This window comes from Taudactylus pleione, unplaced genomic scaffold, assembly GCF_031769625.1.
Source record: "Taudactylus pleione unplaced genomic scaffold, aTauple2 ptg000278l, whole genome shotgun sequence".
In the NCBI taxonomy this organism is placed as follows: Eukaryota; Metazoa; Chordata; class Amphibia; order Anura; family Myobatrachidae; genus Taudactylus; species Taudactylus pleione.
In genome coordinates, this window is record NW_028284680.1 from 7271135 (window position 1) to 7291116 (window position 19982).

Consider the following 19982-nt stretch of genomic DNA (forward strand, 5'->3'; position numbering starts at 1 on the left):
CCCATTACTTTTGGCCCCTTAAAAAGTGGGAGGCACATATAGAAACTGTTGTAATTCCTACACCGTTCACCTGATTTGGATGTAATTACCCTCAAATTGAATCTGAAAGTCTGCAGTTAAAGCACATCTTGTTTGTTTCATTTCAAAGCCATTGTGGTGGTGAATAGAGGCCAAAATATGAAAATTCTGTCAATGTCCCAATATTTTTGCACCTGACTATGTGTTTTCCACATAGTGGCTTATTATGTAACAGTGGGAACTGGTGTGGTAATCCACTCCTGCTAATCTGACATTTGCTTGCGATAACCAAACTGCGCTGTAAAATGATGAGCAATCAGTTAGTAAATAAGCCCCATAGTGGCCAATTGCACCATCCAGGAGGAATGCGCATCTAGTTGTGGTGTGTAACGCATCAATCTGCCATGACAAATAAGTGGCAGATTCAAATAGTTGCGTGGGTCTTACTGCGTGCCCCAAAGCTATTCATTAATTAGCAAATATCCCTGCGCGATAATCCCACGATTAACGTGCATTAACCCATAGATTCCAGGTTAAGCACCAAGTATCTATGGGTTACCCTGCGAGGTAAGCTCCAGAGGGTGCACTTAGCTGCGAGAAGAAATCTGTGTTCAGTGCACCCATTTGGGTTTAACGCGCAGGGTCGCAGCATTGGTGGAATACCTCCAGTCAGAGCTGATTGAATCTGCCCGTTAGAGAAAATACCTGTATTTTGTAAGCCCACAGGGGGATCTCCATTATTTCACGTGGATTTTAAAAACTGCTGTTATTAGGGGCTATGACCATGTAATATCTAACTTACATTTAAGTCCAAGTTGTAGCAGAAGCTTTTATCTTTCTTTCAGTACACTTTTACGGCCTCTCTTCATAGGCTCTTATGGATCACTGAGTCTAATTAATTTACTAAAGATCTTGCCTTTTTATGACACCATTTTTAATTTCTACTTCAGGGTCCATAGGGTATCCACAGGATACCTTGGGGTATAGGTGTGACGTCAGTCGCAGGGCACCAAAGAGTTAAGCTTTCAGCCTCCCAGGATGCACTAGGTCCCCCTCCTATACCCCGCCCCCGGGCCAAGGCACCTCAGTTTAGTTTGGTGCCCGGCCGGAGTCGGGTGCACCTGTTGGAGTGGGGGCTAGAAGAGCCCCTGAAGCTTATTCTTCATGCAGCTGTGGCTGCACAACTGGATGAACAGCATGGACAGTCAGTCCTGACGTCCATGCTGTCTTCCCTACACCCCGCCGGTACCAGAACGCCGGTACTGATCCGGGGATGCTGGTGGGCGTCTGGGGTCACAGCTAGCGGTGACCCCAGATGCTCCGGACCATGGCCGGATTCAAGGGGGACAGAGGTAAGCAGCGGGGTCCCGCGGTGGGTCCCCGCTGATCACATGGTCCTAAGTCCCCAGGCAGGGGGCTCCCTGGGGACTGGCTGCAGCGTGGAGCCAGGCGACCAACCTGCGCTTCCACTACCCCCTGGGACAGCGGACCGCAGCAGAGCGGTAGCGCTGCGGCGTCCCAGGGGTTAAATGCATGCCAGGGGAGCGCGCCTTCCCTGTCTCACAGCCGGCGCCTCCCCCACTGCACACAGCCCTCTCTGCATGCTGCCGACTGGTCCTGTGGCAGCGCTCCTCCCCCAGGCCAGCCTCCTCTCTGCTCCTCGGCGGCCATCTTCTCCAGAACGCATGGTGAACGCTGCTGGAAGCGCTGGACGGAAGCATCGTGGTCTGGGTCCCCCCGCATACCTCTCCTCCGCTGTGGTCAGGTCTGTGTATGCAGCGCTGTGTCCTACCAGGCCCTGTGTCTGTGTAGTTGAGTGATCAGCGCTGTTAGTGCAGGAATTGTTATTTTTCTGCATTGTATGTGACTGTGCTAGCGCTGCTGCCTGTAATCTTTTCTTCTCTAAACTGTCAGCTTTATTACTGTCCCTGTTCTTTCTGCTAAAGCCCTTGCGGTGCGGTGCTGCAGGGTGGTCTCTCGCCTATTTAATACTTAATTGGTGAGAGAGGTCACATACGTGGTGCCATCATGTCTGAAAGTGATTTTCCCCTCCGGCTACAGTGTACCACGTGCAAAGTACCGTTAGCGGAGGGGGAGGGTAGCGCGGAGGGCCTTTGCCGGCAGTGTTTGTCCATGGCGCGGCCTATTACGGTTACAGCACCGGTACAGGAGCCGCCCTGGGCTTGTTTCGCTCAGGCGTTAACAGCTTTAGTGGGCCAGTTAGCTCCGCAGCCCGCGTTTACTCCGATGGGTTTGTCCCAGCAGTCTGTGGTGTCGTCACCCATGCGGGGGTTCCCACGACAATTGGTGGTACCCCACAGTCTCCCTATTTCCCCGCTCCCGGGTTCTCAGGAGCCAGCGTGGGTTAACTCCCTGACGAGTTCTGTACAGCACTTGTCGGATGTGTTGCAAGGGGAGTCTGTGATGCGGTCTCATAAAAGGCCGGTGGCGTCTCTGTCCGCTCCTTATGAGGATGACGAAGGGACGTCTGATGATGGGGAGATTCTAGATCCTTACGATCAGGAACCTCTCCATACTAAGGACGCTGATGCTAAGTCCAAAGTATATATTCCTGGACTTATTCGGGCGGTCCGCACAGCCTTGGTGATTGAGGACGAAGTTCCCCCAGCGGCTAAATGTAAGTATGCCTTTTTCAAAGATGTGAAGGGCGATGCCACAGTCTTTCCTCTTTCGGGTCAGTTGGTGGACCATTTAGAGGAGGCGTGGAAACAACCTGGCAAAAGATACCAGCCGCAGAGACGTCTGGCGGTGGCTTATCCGTTCGCGGATAATTATTTTGCGAAGTGGGAATCCACTCCACAGGTGGATTCTCACGTGACCCGTCTTGTCCGTAGTGCCACATTGCCGATGCCATCCATGTCCTCCCTTAAGGATGCTACGGACCGCAAGGTAGAAATCTGCCTGAAGTCCGCTTATTCCCTTGCAGGGGGGGCAGCACGGCCGGCTATGGCCATTTGCTGGGTTGCCAGAGCGATGGAGCGCTGGGCGGATTCATTAGAGGCTTCTTTTGAATCCGACTGTCCGGCCGATCAGGCGGAGTTGATTGGCAATCTCCGTGATTCGGCCACCTACATCAACGAGGCGGCTCTAAACATTAGTACTCTGGTGTCTAGAATTTCTTCAGCAGCGGTAGCTGCTCGTCGCACCTTGTGGCTGCGATCCTGGAAGGCGGACGCAGATTCCAAGAAAGGTCTGGAAGCGTTGCCGTTTACCGGAGAAGTTCTCTTCGGTCCGGATCTGGATAAGATTGTGGCCACGCTGGCGGCAGCCAAATCTGCCTGTCTCCCGTCGGCCGCTGCTCCTTCTGGTTCGGGACCATCGTCCTTTCGGTCATCTAGGGCCCAGGGCAGGCCCAAACCACAGTCGTTTCCTCGACAGGCTGGCCCTAAGAAATCGGTCAAGCCCCGGAAGCAGGCATGGAGTACCAGACGTCCGGCCCCCAAGCCAGATGACAAGCCTGCGGCCTGACGGTCCGGGCCTCCCTTTGGGGGATCCCAGGGTGGGAGGCCGCCTGCTACAGTTCGCCCAGTGTTGGTCGACCACTACGACAGACACTTGGGTTCTGGAGGTGGTTTCCCACGGATACGCCCTCTCCTTCCGGCACAGACCCCCGGCTCGCTTCTTCACCACGGGTCTCCCATCAGACCGGAACAAGGCTACGGAGCTGCGGAAGGTATTGCACACTATGCTCCAGGCTGGAGTTATAGTGGCGGTTCCATTCTCCCAGAGGGGCCAGGGTTTCTATTCAAATCTATTTTTGGTACAGAAACCCAATGGGTCATATCGTCCGATTCTCAACCTCAAAGCACTCAACAAGTCTTTGCGGGTCCCGAAGTTTCGGATGGAGACCCTACGGTCCATCATTCTGGCGCTGGAACCTGGGGACTACTTGGTGTCATTGGACATACAGGACGCTTACCTGCATGTCCCTATTCTTTGGCGCCATCAACAGTTCCTCAGGTTTGCAATCAGCAGCGACCACTTCCAGTTTCGGGCGTTACCTTTTGGCCTGGCAACAGCACCACGTGTTTTCACCAAGGTGATGGCGGTCATGGCGGCTTCTCTGCGGCTGCAGGGAGTCCGCATGTTGCCGTATTTGGACGACCTGTTATTGGTGGCAGGATCTCCAGAGCTCCTGTTACGCCACTTGGACCTGACCATTCCACTGCTGCAACGGCACGGCTGGCTAATCAACTGGCAGAAGTCCACTCTAATCCCGTCTCGGAGGATTCTGCATCTTGGAGCCTTATTGGACTCGGGACAGCAAAGGATTTTCGTGACGGAGGACAAGATCTCTGCTTTACAGTCAAGGGTGCGCAGTTGTCTGCACAGCCGCCGGGTGTCCTTACACTCGGCGATGAGGTTACTGGGCTCCATGGTGTCGGTGTTCGACATGGTGGAATACGCCCAGTTTCACTCCAGACCTCTGCAGCACCTGATCCTGTCCAAGTGGAACGGGCTGACTCAGTCTCTGAAGTCCCAGACGATTGTGCTCACCCAGGAGGTTCGCCTGTCCCTTACGTGGTGGTTACAGACGACCCACCTCAACAAGGGACGTCCGTTCTGGGTTCCAAATTGGGTCCTGTTGACAACGGACGCCAGTCTTCGGGGCTGGGGAGCAGTTTCGGGTCCACACTTGTTCCAGGGCAGGTGGACGCCGACAGAAGCGGAGCTTCCAATAAATATCTTGGAACTCCGTGCGGTCTTCAATGCTCTCCAGCAGGCACAGCGGTTTCTCCAGGGTCGCCCGGTGCAGGTCCAGTCGGACAATGCTACCACCGTGGCCTACATAAACAGGCAAGGAGGAACTCGCAGTCGGGCGGCTCTCGTAGAGGTCTCTCGGATCCTGGTTTGGGCGGAGCGCAATCTTCCGGCCATATCAGCGGTCTTCATCCCGGGAGTGCTCAATTGGGAGGCGGACTTTCTAAGTCGCCAGGACGTTCATCCGGGGGAATGGTCCCTGCACCCGGACGTTTTTCAACTACTGGTGGACAGGTGGGGTCTTCCAGAAATCGACCTCATGGCGTCCCGGCACAACAACAAGTTGCCGGTGTACGGGTCTCGCACAAGAGACGAAGGGGCGTCTCTGGTGGATGCTCTGTCCGTCCGGTGGACGTTCCGGTTCGCATACCTGTTCCCTCCGGTCTCCCTTCTTCCACGGGTAATCCGGAAATTCAAACAGGAAGGAGGGACGCTCCTGTTGATAGCTCCCGCGTGGCCCAGACGGCACTGGTTCTCAGACCTTCAGGGTCTGTCCGTGGACATTCCTCTGCGGTTGCCGCTACGACCGGACCTTCTGTCTCAGGGTCCTTGCCTTCACCCGGACCTGACTCGGCTGTCTTTGACGGCGTGGCTGTTGAGACGGCCATGCTGAGGTCCCGGGGGTTTTCCAGCTCTGTGGTGCGTACCATGTTACGAGCTCGGAAACCGTCTTCCGCGAGGATATACCATCGCGTGTGGCATACGTTCTTCCAGTGGTGTCGACCGAGAGGTTATGCACCGCGGGAGTTTCGTCTGTCTCGGATTCTCGCCTTCCTGCAAGCGGGACTAGATCATGGGCTTCGCCTTGCTTCTTTGAAGGTACAGGTTTCGGCCCTATCTGTCTGGTTTCACCGTAGGATTGCTACAATCCCGGATGTGCGCACCTTTATGCAGGGTGTTCTCCGCATTCAGCCGCCCTTTGTTCCACCTGTGGCGCCTTGGGATTTGGCTGTGGTCCTGAGGGCTCTCCAAGGACCGCCGTTTGAACCACTGGGCTCAGTGGATCTTAAATGGCTAACAGCTAAGACTGTTTTCCTTCTGGCCATTGCTTCGGCCAGACGTGTTTCTGAGTTAGGGGCTCTTTCTTGTAGACCCCCTTTCTTGGTTTTTTATGGGAACAGGGCAGTGCTCCGCACTCGGCCCGAGTTTCTTCCCAAAGTTGTTTCCCAGTTTCATATTAACGAGGAAATAGTTGTTCCGGCCTTTAACTCACCGGGTCTTTCCGTGGGTGAGGCCTCTTTGGATGTTGTGCGGGCCTTAAGGACTTATGTTGACCGCACTTCTTCGTTTAGGAAGTCGGACGCTTTGTTTGTCCTCTTTGGCTTCCGTAAAAAGGGTTGGCCTGCTTCAAAGCAAACTTTGGCAGCCTGGATCCGTATGGCTATTTCTGAAGCTTATCTTCATGAAGGCCTACCGGTCCCTCCTTCTCTGAAGGCTCATTCCACTAGGTCTGTGGGTCCTTCGTGGGCAGCTCGACGTGGTGCCTCGGCAGTTCAGATCTGCAAGGCTGCTACGTGGTCTTCTGTCCATACCTTCGTGAGGTATTACAGGTTTGACACCTTCGCCTCTCAGGATGCTTCCTTCGGGCGGCGGATTCTCCTTTCTGCACAGGAGCGTCCCCACCCTTAAAGGATACTGCTTTGGGACATCCCCAAGGTATCCTGTGGATACCCTATGGACCCTGAAGTAGAAAATATGAGATATGGTAAGAACTTACCCTTGTTATCTCTATTTCTACGAAGTCCATAGGGTTCCACAGGACTCCCGCCCTGTCGCACCTGTGCTGCAGATGGGCTTTGCTCTGGTCACCGGTTTTCCGTCTCCCTCTGGTGAGAATGTGATTCTTGTATGTGTCCAGATCTTTGTTCTCTCTCTTCCTTCTCCTCCTCCGGCCTATGGCTTGGTAACTAACTGAGGTGCCTTGGCCCGGGGGCGGGGTATAGGAGGGGGACCTAGTGCATCCTGGGAGGCTGAAAGCTTAACTCTTTGGTGCCCTGCGACTGACGTCACACCTATACCCCAAGGTATCCTGTGGAACCCTATGGACTTCGTAGAAATAGAGATAACAAGGGTAAGTTCTTACCATATCTCATATTTTACTGAGTTATTTGAAGTGGCCTGTCCCTTTTAACTGTAGTGCTATTGTATAGTATTTAAGTACTCTTTAATTTACGCTACCAGTGATACCGCACACCAACAAGACGCATCCGCCAGGTTTCTCAATGCTCGAAATGATCCTTTTTTTGTGTTGTCATTTTTAAAGGTCCGAGTAATATCGCCTTATCAAGGTCCCCCTTCTGATTACGTCGTGGTCAGGATGATTCCCGATAGCCGGTTACCTCCTCGCCACCTTCATGCCGTACTTGTTGATAAAACATTTGCTGTCCTGAAGTGGGAGTCTCCGTACGATTCACCGGACAGTGTATTGGTGAGTTTCACAAATGCGCTTCCTCATTAAAGGGATCACGTGATTTAAACCTTAGGGCGGTATTCAATTAGGCCCCTAGATAAAATGCTCACTGCTCTATGTTTAATACTATATCATAGTATATCTCTTTCTAGGCCTATATTATCTCTGTGAAGGATTTAATCATGAAGACTGAGAAAAGCTACAAGGTGAACACCCAGAATAGCACAGTAGAGTACCGGATTGGGAACCTGGAACCAGGAGCCAAATACAGTGTTATCGTCCAACTTCGCAATATGAGCAAAGAGTCTAGCACCAAAGTCAGCACAGGTGAGCCCGTACCACCCAGGTCACGTGAGGCCAGATTTTAGTGAACACAGGTGAGACCATACTACCCAGGTCATGTGAGGCCAGATTTTAGTGGGCACAGGTGAGCCCGTACCACCCGGGTCATGTGAGGCCAGATGTTAATGGGCACAGGTGAGATTGTACGACCCAGGACATGTGAGGTCAAATGTAAATGAGCCTATACTACCCAGGTCATGTGAGGTCAGATGTTAATGAGCACAGGTGAGATTGTACGACCCAGGACATGTGAGGTCAAATGTAAATGAGCCTATACTACCCAGGTCATGTGAGGTCAGATGTTAATGAGCACAGGTGAGATTGTACGACCCAGGACATGTGAGGTCAAATGAAAATGAGCCTATACTACCCAGGTCGTGTGAAGCCAGAGGTAAATGAGCACAAGTAAGACCATACCACCCAGGTCGTGTGAAGCCAGAGGTAAATGAGCACAAGTAAGACCATACCACCCAGGTCGTGTGAAGCCAGAGGTAAATGAGCACAAGTAAGACCATACCACCCAGGTCGTGTGAAGCCAGAGGTAAATGAGCACAAGTAAGACCATACCACCCAGGTCGTGTGAAGCCAGAGGTAAATGAGCACAAGTAAGACCATACCACCCAGGTCGTGTGAAGCCAGAGGTAAATGAGCACAAGTAAGACCATACCACCCACGTCGTGTGAAGCCAGAGGTAAATGAGCACAAGTAAGACCATACCACCCAGGTCGTGTGAAGCCAGAGGTAAATGAGCACAAGTAAGACCATACCACCCAGGTCGTGTGAAGCCAGAGGTAAATGAGCACAAGTAAGACCATACCAGAAGCTAGATGTAAATGAGCACAAGTAAGACCATACCACCCAGGTCGTGTGAAGCCAGAGGTAAATGAGCACAAGTAAGACCATACCACCCAGGTCGTGTGAAGCCAGAGGTAAATGAGCACAAGTAAGACCATACCACCCAGGTCGTGTGAAGCCAGAGGTAAATGAGCACAAGTAAGACCATACCACCCAGGTCGTGTGAAGCCAGAGGTAAATGAGCACAAGTAAGACCATACCACCCAGGTCGTGTGAAGCCAGAGGTAAATGAGCACAAGTAAGACCATACCACCCAGGTCGTGTGAAGCCAGAGGTAAATGAGCACACGTAAGACCATACCAGAAGCCAGATGTAAATGAGCACAAGTAAGACCATACCACCCAGGTCGTGTGAGGCCAGATGTTAGTAAGCACAAGTGAGATCGTACAGGCTTGGTCAGCGGTAGCCAACCCTATTCCTCGATTGCTACCTACAGTGCATGTTTTCCAAGTCTCCTCACAGAATCACAAGTGAAATCCTTTCCACCAAGGGATCTTTTTAAAATGTGTTAGTGAGTAATGCATACACCTGTGCACCAGCTAGGTGATCTGGAAAACATGAACGGTTGGTAGCTCTCGAGGACTGGGTTGGCTACCTCCTGGCCTAGGTCATGTGAGGCCCGATGGTAATGAGCACAGGTGAGGCTGTACTACCAGTGTAATATGATATAGTAGCCAAGGCACTGCTGAAGTATGATTATAATCTGCAAACTGTTACCCCTGGTGAAAAGGTGCCAAGCTCGTATGCCAGTGATGGGCACATGCCCCCCTCCATAACTGCCTGCTTTATTGTCCTTGTTTGTTTGTTAAAGCCTGTAATACTTGTGTAAACTGTCTGCTGATATAATATGATCAGTATCTTTCATTGAATGAGATTGAGTGAGTAATGTGTGGCCCTCTTGATGGCTAGAAGCCTGTCGCTGCTATACACTGTGCTACAGCGAAGTTATAGAGAACTATTGAGATGAAAGTCTGCACCGACAAAACCTATGAGCTGCTTCTTCCGTTTCCCTATTATTTCCAGTTCCTCTGCTGGCACCGGAAGCCTTGAAACTCATCAATGAAAAGGACCACATTCTGCTGCTCTGGAAAAGCTTGTCGCTGAGAGAGAAATACTTCAATGAATCCAGAGTAAGTATCATAGAGGGTTTATTTCTCTATAATCGTGTGCACTGGTAGAGGAATTTAGGGAGCTAATTTCAGTGATGTGATTTAGGAAAGATACCAGGGGCATATAATAATCTGATGGGGGGTACATAAACTGTGCTACATCCCGGGGCTGGAGCTTTTCCATCGGCCTGTAACCCCCTGACATGATGCTAGCTTAGTGTCCATAGGAGGGTGGATTTAAGCCCAGGTATTTGTTTCAGGCCCTCGAGGTGCCATTCCGTACTGGTCCACCTCGTTTGTATTCTGCTGTGTGCAGATAGGGTCTGAGACCTCTCCCCTCTATCTACCCTCATGCTTCACTAAAGGGCGCTGCACAGTTTTGACGAACCTCTGTTACTAAAGTGTCCCTGTCTAATGACTATGGAAATAGCCAAAAGGGGTTACATGATACACCCTCCTGTTTCTGTTGGTATTCCTGAGGATCAGCAGTGTAGATGGAGCCACGAGGGAGTGTTCTAATGGCTCTCTCCCATGTGCTATGGGTCCCTCCCCTGAGACCACCCCCAAAATTCAGGTTCCACAGTTTGTAGCCCAGTATCAAGAGTCATTAAAGCAGATGTCCACATCGTGTCACCAGGCCATGTTTGACAAATAGTCTAGAAGAGGCCGTCTAATCATCCAAATGAGACGTTTCCATCTGGAGCCTTTTCCTTGCTGTGCCATTTGGAGTGCTTGCATCGGTGACCTAACACAGAGCCTTAGCTACAGGTCTCGCAGAGGGTTCCTCACCTTGAACGTTCTATCATGTGTGGTCATCTGGTCACTTCCCACCAGTCTCCAGCATAACCCAGTGACCTGAACCTGGTCCTTTTTTAGTGTTCTAGTTTAGGCCATTGAATCCCTTATCAGATCTTCCTCTATAGTATGCCATGGCCATTTCCTTACATCTGGTACATTTTCAAATTGTAACTTGGTTCCCACCAAGAAGCAGGTGATCCAGGCTGCCGTGTGGGTCACTGCATTGGGTCAGCCCATCGATCCTGTGTTACCATTGTAACCTGAGAAAACAGGGCTTCTGTACATGTGTTGGCTTTCCCGCCCCTTAGTCTGCTTTGGTGCAAAATGGTTAACTAGGGAGCTAGGGTACGACCTGGGCGGGTATGGCGTACAGTAGAAGTCGCCTTGTCGTTCCGGTGTTCTCCAGTGCACGTGAGAGGAGGACAATGGCGAGTACTTACATCGTGTTGTAGCGCACAATTTGCTGTGATTTTACCTATAAGTACACTCATGTGTTGTAGAAAATGTCTAAAGCCAAATCCTTCATTGAGTAAAAGACTGTTCCCCACTCAGGATCCTTTATTTCTAGTCTAATACAAAGTTTGTGTGGATATTGAAATGTGTTGTTGCCCGTTCACTTTACTCCGCAGGTAATCATTACATCGCAGCTCTGCCTCCTTAGTGGGTTTGGCAGATTGGGAGCGCCGGTCATCCTGCATGTGCTTGTAATGTGGTGGGCACGCAGACCGCTCTCGCACATTGAGATGTCCAGTGAATGCTCAGCGTCACCACATGATGGCAACTGTAGATCGCTAGAGCTTCAATTCCTGCAGAGTTGCGGAAACGTAGCTCTTGTCTCCCACACAAGAGTTTTTATTTAAATCTCTAAAATCAGGACCCCTTATAAAGGGTAATGCAAGTGAATGACGTATTATTTATATAACATTGTCATGTTGTCGTCTTTTATTTCCAGGGCTATGAAATACACATTTTTGACAGTTCCAGTAACATCTCAACTGTTGTCGGAAACACAACTGAGACCTTCTTCAAAGTTTCTAACCTGAAATTGGGTCACAACTATACGTTCACTGTGCAAGCCCGATGTCTGTACAGCGGCCAGATCTGTGGAGAACCAGCCCAACTCCTTTATGACCAGCTCGGAACCGGTAATGTCTCTGTCCTTCTGTGCTGTGTAACTTATCGGTGGTCTGCGCCCGAGACCTTAAGGCTTTCTACTGATTTAGAGAATTAGCAGCCGAGTTGTGTGTTAGACTTACAGCCGTGTATTTGCTGTAAAGGGAGCGTGACGGGATTATTATAATTGCTATTCTTTTACCTCTCGCATCTTATTTATATATGCCTTCTATACCATCTTCCTGCGGGGAACTAACCAAGGATTTTTTTTATTTAATTTAACCTCTTTGCTGCCAATGTGGTCAGTGTCCTGACTGCAGGATGCTAGGAGTGAGCTGAGGAGGTACAGTGTTAAAAATCCCCGATTTCCTCTTCACAATAATATTTTGATCGTGTTTGGCAAATCGGGAAAATCCAACATGTTTGATTTCACCGATGCCTCGGCGTCTGGTGATCGGGGAATTGGTCCAATACATTGCTGATGTATGTCGCCCTTTAGTCCAGAAGCCAGATGAATCCCTTTTGGCCTAATTTGGTGCATCAGGACACCAATAACCTGGGCTTGATTAGACAGATCCAAGACTGAATCTCCAAGAGCTGTCCAAACCATGGCGGACAAGATGCTTATTTGCAGTGTCAGGTCTGGGAAATACAATCTGTGTCTTCTCAGACTTGCAGTTCAGTCTCATACTTCCTAATTTTTGGTGACTGAAGATCATGCCGGTCATGGTTGCCCTTCTAGGATCCAGGGCGGTGAAGGGTGATCTCTCTCTTTTTTTTTTTTAGATGATCTCTTGGTAAAGTTGCCGTACTGAATCTCATGGGTGGATCAGCAACTATCAATTTAGTTTCTTTTGGGTTATCCAGTTTGAACAGTGGAGAGTGTTCTTGCATCGAGGCGAGATAGACTTGTTGGCTTGTTGCACAGAATAAAAAGAAAAGTCTCTATTGGCTCTCGAGCAGCTATCTGTTTGGGTATGAAAATCCAGGAGAAGACTTCATTTCAGCTCTGTCGTCTTTCAAGGGTATGGCACTACACCACTTGCTGAGAGTTAGGCCTGTACAGCCGCCACCACACGTCCCTCCATATAACTGCTTGGCATCTTGTACTCCATCTTGATGGTATTACAGATGTCCACATCTCATTAGAGAGAAAAAATGGCTTCACTGTGTCCTAAGGTTTTTTCAAGGTTTGATTTACATTAGGGCATTGTGATCTTGGCATTGTGTTTAGGACTCTGAAGGTTCATGCTAATGGGCCTCTTGGGTGTAGGAAAACGGAAGAGCTTGGTTCTCATGATGCCCACAAGAGAGGTTGACTTGTGTTGAAGAAAACCATTGCCCAGTGGATTACTACTTTGGATCCATTTGAGGACACTCCTGAAGAATGTCCACCCTCCTACTCACGCTCTCTCAAAGGGGATGTTGACGGGAATGAGTTTCAGACCGAAGTAAATTGGAAGTGCCAAACCCCTGCCTGGTGCCTCTACACTCCATCGTTTGTGCCAAAGAAAACTATTTCCAGTGCACAAAAATCCAGTTGTAATCCTATTAATGGTACGCTTGATCCAGATGTACCTACGCCCGTGAGCCAGAAGGCTTTCTCATGGCGGTGGTGTTACCGTTTCTTGATTCTAAATAGGTGGTTTTATTCGTAACCTAATTTTGTGTCACATTTCTATGCGTTTTATTTCCTAAAGTTGATAAATGGTTGAATATATTTTACGTTCGTCTTTTTCAGAATTGGACGCCTTGCCCTCCAGAGGTGTCCAGTCCACTGATGTGGCCGCTATAGTCGTCCCAGTTTTGTTCTTGCTACTAGTAGCCACAGGCTGCGGTTTCATCATATTGTACGTGCGACATCGGAGACTTCAGAACAGTTTCACAGCGTTTGCAAACAGCCACTACAGCTCGCGCCTTGGGTCAGCCATCTTCTCCTCTGGGGACGACATAGGTAAGGCTAAACGGTTCTCACTTGCTCACTCTTGTATGAAATATAGCTTGTACATTACTTTTATTTTCAACATAAACCTCGATGGTGAGTTAGGATGATCTGCTAAACGGTATGGGAGCAATTGGTGCAGGCCCATACACGTTATTCTCAGGTCACTGGAAATGGCGCTTGTTGCAGTGTCTGTGGGATTTTCCCCTTGCGGGTTATAATGTTGCATTCTCTCTGCTTGATCTCAGGTGATGACGATGACGACGACGCTCCCATGATAACCGGCTTTTCAGATGATGTCCCTATGGTGATAGCCTGAAGCTCGTTTTTCTCTCCCGGGTGAAAACCAAATGATGTATATATTTTATTTTCCAGGGAATACTGAATTTGTTTCCTTGTTTTTATTTTCAGTTTTTATTTTTTCAAATGCACTTTGAGTTGCAATGTTATTTTTATATGGGCCAAGAAAAAAAAAAAAGAAACTTTGTAGTACTCAACTGTGAAATGCAAAATAATGTTTAACCAAATACTAAAGGTTCTTTTAATCGGCATTTAACCCCTTCAGCCCAGAGGATAGTCCCTACCCCTCACCACCTGCCCGTTTGCCTTGTGTAGAGCCTATTCTCACAATGCGGCCATCTTTAGGTTACGAGACCCCCCGTTACAGCTGTCCCTGAGGTGCCTTACTGACTGCTCGCAAGACTCTGGGTATAGGCGACTGCGCAGTGTACGACTCGCATAATCGGAATGGCCGTCTCGTTGAACTCGAGGCTCGTAGCATTGTATAGATTTTTGATTGCAGGGTGGCAGAGCTGAAGAGGTTAACGTGATCATTTTAGGACTATATTTGCTGGCTGTGGGATACATGTGTGTAAGATTTACAAATCTGAAGATCGCTTTTCTTTTCTATTTATATATGTGGGGGGGGAAAAACAGCCCGCACTGCGTCGCCGTCTTATGTCTGGGCTGACGGGTATTTAGGAAATGTTAGACTGTGTTTAGCTGCAAAACAACTTTTCAAATCTTTTCTCTGGACATCACTATAAGATACTGGCCTTGTGATATCAATGTAAATGGAGAGATAGCACTTTAAAAAGAAAGTCTGCCATTTCCAGCAGCCAAATCGCTCTTAGTGTATGTAGCTTTTCCTTAAATCTGGTTGGTTATTCAAGACTCTGGGTAGATCGCGCGCTAAATTTCTCCTGCACTTTGGCCACAGCGACTGACGAGCTTTCACACCACTGAAGTACACGTGTCAATGAAGTGGCTGGAGGGTGGGATTTGTTTTTAGAAAGCACCCTCACACGACATTTCAACATTTCACTATTTAATGTGCACTTATTTTTCACAATCTGGTCTCCGGTAGCATTGCAGTTCCTCTTCGCTGCGGCTCATTCTGGCAGCTGCAGCTCTACCTGGCATTCTGGCAGCTTTTTTTTTTTTTTTTTTTTTTTTTTATAAGTATTGTCAGCTGCCGCTCTTGCTATAGCCATTACAAATGAAAATTTGTTGCGGTATACTACAAATGAGAGAGTGCATTCAGGTTACTTTGTCATGCACAGTACCGGCAACCTCAGTGCCATAACCGGCTTGCCGTGGTGGAGAGGAGTCGGTAATGTGCCAGAGCATATAATGCAAATCTTGTTTTCACATACCTACCCGCCACATAGTAAATCTATACACTTTGGGTGGAGAACCCCTTTAAATAATAACTTTCAACCACTGCTGACTTAACGAAGTTCATTTGTTCATTGGTTTAGTCTATTAACCCCAGATTACTAAGGGGATCTCTGATTTTAAAGTCCTCCTTACACAACTTAAACTAGTACCTCACCCGGAGCATAGCTTCTCAATGGGACAGGTCTTTGACGTGCAAAGCCAGCCTGTGACCATTCCCCACTTTGCCTGTCCCAGAGCAGCTGTGTGATGTCTGTTGGCCATAGGGGAACAAATCGCGATGCCATATAAAAATGTGCATGACACAGTTCTGTAATGTGAGGTACGACCAGCATTTAGGGAAGGACCATGGTCTCCTCTCCCAGCTGCGTGTGACACCTTCCCCCCCCCTCCCGCTTGTTGAGTACACATGAAGTCTTCACTCAGTGACTGACATTGTAAATGTCCCGTGCTGCACTCATTTTATAGAGACTAGTTTGAGAATAGAATGTTGCCTCTTGTGTATATTTTTATGGCATTGTACGACACCATGTAATCTGAGGATTCAGGATTGTCGCTTATAAAGAATGTATATTATTGTGATTTTATTTTTTTAATGTGCTATATGTGACGTGGTCTCTGCACCTTGTGCTTCTCACCCTCTTCCTCACTGTGATTTTATGGACTATACGAGTTAATGTTGCATGTTACTGAGCAAGACCCGTGGGGGTCTGCTCCTGTCCAGCTACGTTATGGCCAGTGAACCCCCCTTCCCCCGATTATGTGTATATATGACTCTTATGGAAGACCTGCTAGTTAGCTGGTGTCCTCCTCCTCCTCCTCCATCAGAAACACGGTCATTGCTTGTGTTCTGTTGCCTGCCAACCTTTCCCATATCTTTACCCACACGAGGTACGCCCCTGGGTTAATGTATTTACTTTTACCTGTAGGCTGTAAGTTTCTGGTTGCGATTGGCCGCTTACAAGTAAAGGTTTGTATTTGTACTAAAAGCTGGTCCTCCCCCTGAAATGTAGAACACCACAAAATAAATATATGTAATATAATATATATATAATTTGCAATCCTCAGAATTTGTTTCACATGTTCATAATGTTTAAATGAAATGGTCACATGACTGCTGGAGGCTGCCCCTTCGGTTCTTAGTCACATGACTGCTGGAGGCTGCCCCATTATAGTCACATGACTGATGTAGGTTGGGTTGGGGGTCCCCCCCACAACCCTGAGCTTGTGACCTAAATAATAGGACTCTCGATAAGTGAGCCTATAATGTCCTGACTATGTTGGGCATACAGGAATCCTTTGAATCAGGGCTGTAAATCTCAGGAATGTAGCGTTTGTGCCAAGCCCGTGTGATGCAGGAGCGGGGCGCTTTCTGAGTGTTGTGGTTGGTAATTTAAGAGTAATTGTGTGATCGGAGGATCTGTTCACCTTTTCATACATCTTTGTCATTTACCTGGATGAATCTGTGTTGTGTGTCTGTGTGTGTGTATGCGCCACTTCTGTATAAATGTGGTGTTGGGCAATATAGCCGAGTGTAAGAAGTTACTACTTTCCCACTGTGCTATGGACACAGCTGCTTTTGTTTTTCTGGAAATCATAATATACCCCTAAATTACCAGCGTCTAAATAGGGCCAAGTGCTCCTCCGGTACCGTAATGGAGCCATGGCATGAGGGCAAGTGTGAAGTGGCATGCGGTGCAACCCCCTACCTCGGTGTGGGGATCCCTCTCCTCGGTGCAGGGAACGCGGTACATCCCCCTGCCACTGTGCAGGAGCCCGGTACATCCCCCTGCCTCGGTGTGGGGATCCCTCTCCTCGGTGCAGGGAACGCGGTACATCCCCCTGTCACTATGCAGGAGCCCGGTACATCCCCCTGCCTCGGTGTGGGGATCCCTCTCCTCGGTGCAGAGAACGCGGTACATCCCCCTGTCACTATGCAGGAGCCCGGTACATCCCCCTGCCTCGGTGTGGGGATCCCTCTCCTCGGTGCAGGGAACGCGGTACATCCCCCTGTCACTGTGCAGGAGCCCGGTACATCCCCCTGCCTCGGTGTGGGGATCCCTCTCCTCGGTGCAGAGAACGCGGTACATCCCCCTGTCACTGTGCAGGAGCCCGGTACATCCTCCTGCCTTGGTGTGGGGATCCCTCTCCTCGGTGCAGAGGACGCGGTACATCCCCCTGTCACTGTGCAGGAGCCCGGTACATCCTCCTGCCTTGGTGTGGGGATCCCTCTCCTCGGTGCAGAGGACGCGGTACATCCCCCTGTCACTGTGCAGGAGCCCGGTACATCCTCCTGCCTTGGTGTGGGGATCCCTCTCCTCGGTGCAGAGGACGCGGTACATCCCCCTGTCACTGTGCAGGAGCCCGGTACATCCTCCTGCCTTGGTGTGGGGATCCCTCTCCTCGGTGCAGAGGACGCGGTACATCCCCCTGTCACTGTGCAGGAGCCCGGTACATCCTCCTGCCTTGGTGTGGGGATCCCTCTCCTCGGTGCAGGGAACGCGGTACATCCCCCTGTCACTGTGCAGGAGCCCGGTACATCCCCCTGCCTCGGTGTGGGGATCCCTCTCCTCTGTGCAGGGGACGCTGTACATCCCCCTGTCACTGTGCAGGAGCCCGGTACATCCCCCTGCCTCGGTGTGGGGATCCCTCTCCTCTGTGCAGGGGACGCTGTACATCCCCCTGTCACTGTGCAGGAGCCCGGTACATCCTCCTGCCTTGGTGTGGGGATCCCTCTCCTCGGTGCAGAGAACGCGGTACATCCCCCTGTCACTGTGCAGGAGCCCGGTACATCCTCCTGCCTTGGTGTGGGGATCCCTCTCCTCGGTGCAGAGAACGCGGTACATCCCCCTGTCACTGTGCAGGAGCCCGGTACATCCTCCTGCCTTGGTGTGGGGATCCCTCTCCTCGGTGCAGAGGACGCGGTACATCCCCCTGTCACTGTGCAGGAGCCCGGTACATCCTCCTGCCTTGGTGTGGGGATCCCTCTCCTCGGTGCAGAGGACGCGGTACATCCCCCTGTCACTGTGCAGGAGCCCGGTACATCCTCCTGCCTTGGTGTGGGGATCCCTCTCCTCGGTGCAGAGGACGCGGTACATCCCCCTGTCACTGTGCAGGAGCCCGGTACATCCCCCTGCCTTGGCGCGGCACATCCCCCGGTCTCTGTGCGGGAGGGCGGCCCACATCCCCCGGTCTCTGTGCGGGAGCGTGGCGCCTCCCCCCGGTCTCTGTGCGGGAGCGTGGCGCCTCCCCCCGGTCTCTGTGCGGGAGGGCGGCCCACATCCCCCGGTCTCTGTGCGGGAGGGCGGCCCACATCCCCCGGTCTCTGTGCGGGAGGGCGGCACATCCTCCTGCTCCCCTCATGCACTAGATTTCTTTAGAGTGAACGTGTTGAGCATTCTAAGGACAATCTCACACTTTATAAATGAATAATATTCTGGACGTGGGGTTGGGGGGGGATCACAGTGTATGTACGATATATTTCAGTGACTTTTTGTTTTTGCACAATGACTGATGTTATGTCTCACTTCATGATCTTCAGCACTGCAGCAATATTATAGGGACCCCTCGTGCCATAACACTGAATGCTGGTCTGTGCCCTATGGCGCCCAGTATACATTACATTCCAGTAAGGGAGTCTGCACCTCTTATATCCATGTAACTAAGCAGCACTACAAACGCCTTCTGTGTCTCAGAACTGCTTCCTGCGCGTTCCACACCTTTTATAAATGAGGCTCCCCCGCGCCCTGTATTGTAGAACCTGCTTTTGTCTTTATATTGGATATGAATATTAATGACCTGTGTAGATTGCCAATTTAAATACTGCTTTTGGATGGTGAAGGGAAGCCTACTACATTTGTCTGATAGCGCTATGTGTGTGTGTTTACATCAGACCTTTTGATCTTTTAAAAATACAGAAAAAACTACATTTACAGACTTGCGTAAAACTATTCTCAATGTATGGGAACATGACACATTGCCTGTGAGAGCGAGCTATAACAGGTATTTCCCACACGCCATAATCTGCATCGCACCGTTCCGTCCTCACTACGGGGATTATCTTGCCTGGACATTTTTGCATTTAAATGGAATTGTGCGTGTGTTCAGCGCCACACACGTGGTGAGAGATATGTACCGTTTGCACAATTTTGCATTAAATCTTTTCGTTGTCATTTTATTTTCCTCTGCAATAAAATTTATTTGACTCAATCTGCCTCTTTTTTTATATTTATTTTTTTTATTTCCATGTTCTTTGAGTGATATAAAGGAGGGGGACTGTACATCTGATGGTGACGAAGATTCGTTTTCGGGTGAAAAATACGCGTGGGGCAAGCGGTCGTATTGGGCCTTGTGCGCCGAGAAGGGCTGTTTGCCGCGACGGCAGCAATAGTGTATGAGGACACATCTGTAGGTGCAGATGTCTTCATATCTTAGTGGGCCTGCTGCTGCTAACACAACTATTAGGAACCAGAGAAACAGCCATTTAATAGGCTCATCAATGAGAGCACTCGCCTCATGTGGATGCCCCTATTGCTGGTGTTGCTAAGACAACCACTATCCTTTTAAGTTTATTTTGTCACACCTGGGGCATCTCTCAGGCCGGTTTTAAAGGCTTCTTGGTCCAACAAGGCAACGAAACGTTGGTATGAGCAGTTGAGTTATGTCTGGTACACACTAGACCAGGGGTGGGCAGTATGCGGACAATCCAGTTGTTGAACTACACGTTCCAGCATGCCTTGCAACAGTTTTAGCATGGTCAAATGGCAAAACTGTGGCAGGGCATGCTTGGATGTGTAGTCCTACAACAGCTGGGGACCGCATATTGCCCACCCCTACACTAGACAATGTGTCGTCTGATCCGGCGGATTGGAGCGACATATCGGGCACATCGTCTACTGTGTACCTGCTATGTCACGGACGATGCGTGCTCCCTGTG

The 19982-nt window shown here is 50.0% G+C and overlaps 1 protein-coding gene across 1 annotated transcript in view; it reads left to right on the forward strand.

The window, feature by feature from the left end:
* The window catches only part of SORL1 (sortilin related receptor 1), a 136518-nt gene extending 117263 nt beyond the window's left edge, over window positions 1–19255 (forward strand). Inside the window, exons 43-48 of the mRNA XM_088481813.1 lie at window positions 7064–7228; window positions 7363–7537; window positions 9431–9537; window positions 11267–11459; window positions 13169–13381; window positions 13618–19255. Coding sequence (XP_088337939.1) covers window positions 7064–7228; window positions 7363–7537; window positions 9431–9537; window positions 11267–11459; window positions 13169–13381; window positions 13618–13688 — 924 coding nt within the window. The 3' untranslated portion in view covers window positions 13689–19255. The remainder of the gene's footprint in view (window positions 1–7063; window positions 7229–7362; window positions 7538–9430; window positions 9538–11266; window positions 11460–13168; window positions 13382–13617) is intronic.
* Window positions 19256–19982: the final 727 nt, after the last annotated feature.